This window comes from Brassica napus, chromosome A1 (genome assembly GCF_020379485.1).
Source record: "Brassica napus cultivar Da-Ae chromosome A1, Da-Ae, whole genome shotgun sequence".
Classification (NCBI taxonomy): Eukaryota; Viridiplantae; Streptophyta; class Magnoliopsida; order Brassicales; family Brassicaceae; genus Brassica; species Brassica napus.
Window position 1 is genome coordinate 29,472,447 of NC_063434.1, and position 6,009 is coordinate 29,478,455.

Sequence of the window (6,009 nt, forward strand, 5' to 3'; positions counted from 1 at the left end):
CTGCGTTTCTTCGCAAGCGGACTGGGGGGGGGCTTACTGTTGGAGATGAATTCAGCATTCTTCCACAAGGCCCATCGGTTAATAAGATTCGGGCCAACTCTATCAGGAGATTAACCGGGATCTAACATGTCGATCAGCGTTAGATTTTGAGCTAGACGATTGAGCCTCGCGATCAACTGGATCAGTGTTGGCCCATCAAGCCATCGCTCGGTCGACTCAGCCTCACGATCAAATGACCGATCGGCCCATCAAGCCATCGGTCGGCTGGAAAGCCCATTAAACGTCAGTTTAAGCCCAAACTGCCAGGGCGAACGAGTGACAGACGCGTAGAGCCTATAAAGGAGAACGTGCGCCTTCTAGGATCAGTCGTTCCGTAAGGAAGCTCAATGTTTCAGACGCTCGACATGTCCTAGACGCAAGGAGAAAAGATCCACTCCATCGGCAAGACAAACTTAAACGGGAAATGCTGTCAAACGACCAACACGATTTTGTCGAGATGACGGATCTTCGAATTAAGCTTAACTCGAAGATCCCGGATCTTCGCGAAAAACTCAAACGATGCAAGATCGATCGTTCGAAAGCGGAGCCAGAGCCGATCGTTCCATACCAACGCCAGACTCAAGATCTGCGTACACGTCTCAATTCACTTAGAGCTGAACGAACGGTACGACCCGAGGAAGAACAACAAGAGCAGTTTCAGCACTTGAACGTAATTATGGGAGGATCCCCTCCTGGCAACGACTCCGTCAGATCTGTGAAAGCGTTCCGACGGAAGGCAGTCACAACTAAGCGCTGGCCTACCACTCCAGAGGCTAGTCCTCCAATCACCTTTTCCGCCGAAGACGCAGCAGGTGTCCACATGCCTCACAACGACTCACTCCTCGTTGACATCGGAATTAGTGACTGCACGGTCACCAAAGTCCTTGTGGACACTGGCAGTTCAGTCGATCTCATCTTTAAAAGAACACTCATCAAGATGGGGGTAAGCCTCGACGACATGAAACCTTCCGCGCGATCGCTAACAGGTTTTAACGGGTCAACCGAGACCATGCTCGGAACGATACGCTTGCGAGTGTACGCCGAAGGCATCGCCAAAAACGTCAAGTTCTCCGTCATCGACGTTCACGCTCCATATAACGCAATCCTGGGCACACCATGGATCCATGCGATGAAGGCTATCCCTTCGACCTATCACCAATGTATCAAATTTCCTGGTAACGATGGACGGATCATTACTCTTCGGGGCGACCAAGCAGCTGCTCGAGATCTCCTCGTTGCCGAGATAAAAAACCGCAAGGCAACTTCCCACGTTAACTCAGTCGCCAAACCAATCCAGAAGATATACCCTTTCAAAGAAGAGATTCTCGAGGTAACCATCGACGACAGTGATCAAACCAAGATCGTCCGAATCGGCGCTCATCTTCCCGACGACACGAAGGACAAGATCATTTCGTTTCTCAGGGATAATGTCTCCACTTTTGCTTGGTCTACCTCCGACATGAAAGGGATCGACCCGGGCGTCACTACACACGAGCTCAACGTCGATCCAACATTCAAACCAATCCGTCAAAAAAGGCGCAAGCTCGGCCCCGAACGATCAAAGGCCGTCAACGAAGAGGTCGACCGATTGCTGAGCGCAGGTTCCATCACGGAAGTGAAGTATCCCGAATGGCTAGCAAATCCAGTCGTCGTAAAGAAGAAGAATGGCAAATGGAGGGTCTGCGTCGATTTCACAGACCTCAACAAAGCATGTCCTAAAGACAGCTTTCCTCTCCCTCACATTGATCGACTGGTCGAATCAACAGCGGGAAACGAGCTACTGACGTTCATGGACGCCTTTTCCGGTTACAACCAAATAATGATGCATCCAGACGATCGAGAGAAAACAGCGTTCATCACTGACCGCGGGATATACTGCTACAAGGTAATGCCCTTTGGTCTAAAGAATGCTGGCGCAACGTACCAACGACTCGTCAATAAGATGTTCGCCGAGCGATTGGGAGCCACAATGGAAGTGTACATTGATGACATGCTGGTAAAGTCCCAAAAGGCAACAGACCATATCGACCATCTCAAAGATTGTTTCTTCATTTTGAACAAGTACGGGATGAAGCTTAATCCAACGAAATGCACCTTCGGCGTAACATCCGGTGAATTCCTTGGATACATAGTCACTCAAAGGGGGATTGAGGCGAACCCAAAGCAGATAACTGCCATCCTCGACCTTCCTAGTCCCAAAAACAGTCGCGAGGTACAACGGTTGACCGGTCGAATCGCAGCCCTCAATCGATTTATATCACGGTCGACTGATAAATGCCTCCCGTTTTACGACCTGCTGCGCGGCAACAAGAAATTCATTTGGAACGAACGCTGCGAAGAAGCATTCGAACAGCTCAAGCGTTATCTTACGACGCCGCCCGTGTTGGCCAAGCCAGACAAAGGAGATACGTTGTACCTGTATATTGCAGTCTCTGACGCGGCTGTGAGTAGCGTGCTCGTCAAAGATGAACGAGGCGAGCAACGTCCAATATTCTATACCAGCCAACGCATGACGGACGCAGAAACTCGCTATTCGACACTCGAAAAGATGGCGCTGGCGGTTATGACTTCAGCGAGGAAACTTCGGCCTTATTTCCAATCTCATTCGATCATCGTCCTGACAAACCTACCACTACGAACCGTCATGCAGAACTCCAATCACTCGGGTAGACTTTCGAAGTGGGCCATCGAGCTTAGTGAATACGACGTCACGTTTCAAAGCAAACCAGCCGCGAAGTCCCAAGTGTTGGCGGATTTTCTCATCGAGCTAACACCGGAACTCGAACAAGATTTACAACTGCCCGACGCCACCTGGATCTTGCACGTCGACGGGTCATCCTCCACTAAGGGCTCTGGAATCGGTATCCACCTCCAATCCCCCACAGGCGAGTTGCTCCAGCAATCATTCCGACTTGGTTTCAAAGCATCTAACAATGAAGCAGAGTACGAATCTCTCATTGCTGGATTACGACTTGCGCAAGCAGTCCAAGCAAAGCGCATCCACGCCTACTGCGACTCTCAATTGGTTGCTAACCAATTTAGCGGGGACTACGACGCTAGGAACGAACGAATGGACGCCTACCTTAAAGTTGTACAAGACCTAACCAAAACATTCGAGTCTTTTCAACTAACAAGGATTCCCCGCGGAGAAAACGTCTGTGCAGATGCTCTAGCGGCGCTTGGGAGCAACCCAAGAGATCAAGTAAAGCGGACCATCCCAATTCAACAGATTGACAAACCAAGCATCACTCTACCGCACGATGAGAGCGATCACGTAGTAGCAATCGACGCGTCAGAAGAGATGGATACAAGCGAATCAAGCGATCGACTGTGTGACTGGCGAACCCCATTTATTCGTTTTCTTTCAGATGGATCGCTTCCGCAAAACAAATGGGAGGCCCGTCGACGGAAAACCAAGAGTGCGAACTACGTTCTCATCGATGGGAGACTACGTTCGGTACGAGTTTGGTAGGTTTGCTAAATATACTTTATATACTGAAGCCTATAATCTTTAGTGTTGTTTTAAAATTTCTACCATATTCTACATTTGTATTAATGTATGCTAAACTATTTTTCATGGTAAATGAGCATCGTTCAATGTTTTTATCAATTAATTTTGTAAAACTTCATAATACCCCCCAAATGATGGAATAACCACTATAAAATTATTATTTTCTTGATAAACGGAGAGCACAAAGGCTCCAAACCTCTTTGAACATCATCATATGTTAGTGCAGGATGCAACTAGGCATTAAAGCAATATTGTCATATTTTTGAAATTTTCTCAAAATCTATGGGCTAACCCCTACAAAAATATTGAGTTTTTGGTAAATACTTTATATACTGAAGCCTATAATCTTTAGTGTTGTTTTAAAATTTCTACCACATTCTACATTTGTATTAATGTATGCTAAACTATTTTTCATGGTAAATGAGCATCGTTCAATTGTTTTTATCAATTAATTTAGTAAAACTTCATAATACCCCCTAAATCGATGGAATAACCACTATAAAATTATTATTTTCTTGATAAACGGAGAGCACAAAGGCCCAAACCTCTTTGAACATCATCATATGTTAGTGCAGGATGCAACTAGGCATTAAAACAATATTGTCATATTTTTTGAAATTTTCTCAAAATCTATGGGCTAACCCCTACAAAAATATTGAGTTTTTGGTAAATACTTTATATACTGAAGCCTATAATCTTTAGTGTTGTTTTAAAATTTCTACCATATTCTACATTTTTATTAATGTATGCTAAACTCTTTTTCATGGTAAATGAGCATCGTTCAATTGTTTTTATCAATTAATTTAGTAAAACTTCATAATACCCCCTAAATCGATGGAATAACCACTATAAAATTATTATTTTCTTGATAAACGGAGAGCACAAAGGCTCCAAACCTCTTTGAACATCATCATATGTTAGTGCAGGATGCAACTAGGCATTAAAACAATATTGTCATATTTTTTGAAATTTTCTCAAAATCTATGGGCTAACCCCTACAAAAATATTGAGTTTTTGGTAAATACTTTATATACTGAAGCCTATAATCTTTAGTGTTGTTTTAAAATTTCTACCATATTCTACATTTGTATTAATGTATGCTAAACTATTTTTCATGGTAAATGAGCATCGTTCAATTGTTTTTATCAATTAATTTTGTAAAACTTCATAATACCCCCAAATCGATGGAATAACCACTATAAAATTATTATTTTCTTGATAAACGGAGAGCACAAAGGCTCAAACCTCTTTGAACATTATCATATGTTAGTGCAGGATGCAACTAGGCATTAAAACAATATTGTCATATTTTTTGAAATTTTCTCAAAATCTATGGGCTAACCCCTACAAAATATTGAGTTTTTGGTAAATACTTTATATACTGAAGCCTATAATCTTTAGTGTTGTTTTAAAATTTCTACCATATTCTACATTTGTATTAATGTATGCTAAACTATTTTTCATGGTAAATGAGCATCGTTCAATGGTTTTTATCAATTAATTTTGTAAAACTTCATAATACCCCTAAATCGATGGAATAACCACTATAAAATTATTATTTTCTTGATAAACGGAGAGCACAAAGGCTCCAAACCTCTTTGAACATCATCATATGTTAGTGCAGGATGCAACTAGGCATTAAAACAATATTGTCATATTTTTTGAAATTTTCTCAAAATCTATGGGCTAACCCCTACAAAAATATTGAGTTTTTGGTAAATACTTTATATACTGAAGCCTATAATCTTTAGTGTTGTTTTAAAATTTCTACCATATTCTACATTTGTATTAATGTATGCTAAACTATTTTTCATGGTAAATGAGCATCGTTCAATTGTTTTTATCAATTAATTTAGTAAAACTTCATAATACCCCCTAAATCGATGGAATAACCACTATAAAATTATTATTTTCTTGATAAACGGAGAGCACAAAGGCTCCAAACCTCTTTGAACATCATCATATGTTAGTGCAGGATGCAACTAGGCATTAAAACAATATTGTCATATTTTTTGAAATTTTCTCAAAATCTATGGGCTAACCCCTACAAAATATTGAGTTTTTGGTAAATACTTTATATACTGAAGCCTATAATCTTTAGTGTTGTTTTAAAATTTCTACCATATTCTACATTTGTATTAATGTATGCTAAACTCTTTTTCATGGTAAATGAGCATCGTTCAATTGTTTTTATCAATTAATTTAGTAAAACTTCATAATACCCCCTAAATCGATGGAATAACCACTATAAAATTATTATTTTCTTGATAAACGGAGAGCACAAAGGCTCCAAACCTCTTTGAACATCATCATATGTTAGTGCAGGATGCAACTAGGCATTAAAACAATATTGTCATATTTTTTGAAATTTTCTCAAATCTATGGGCTAACCCCTACAAAAATATTGAGTTTTTGGTAAATACTTTATATACTGAAGCCTATAATCTTTAGTGTTGTTT

At 41.1% G+C, this 6,009-nt stretch overlaps 1 protein-coding gene across 1 annotated transcript; it reads left to right on the forward strand.

Annotated features, from left to right (window-relative positions):
• The first annotated feature begins 463 nt into the window (after positions 1-463).
• Positions 464-3,511, forward strand: LOC125579353. The gene has a single exon (XM_048743412.1). It carries the CDS (start codon positions 464-466, stop codon positions 3,509-3,511), a length of 3,048 nt encoding a protein of 1,015 aa, XP_048599369.1.
• Positions 3,512-6,009: the final 2,498 nt, after the last annotated feature.

Coding starts and splice junctions, on each gene's coding strand:
- LOC125579353 (XM_048743412.1), top strand. CDS start 464: ATGCTGTCAAACGACCAACACGATTTTGTCGAGATGACGGATCTTCGA.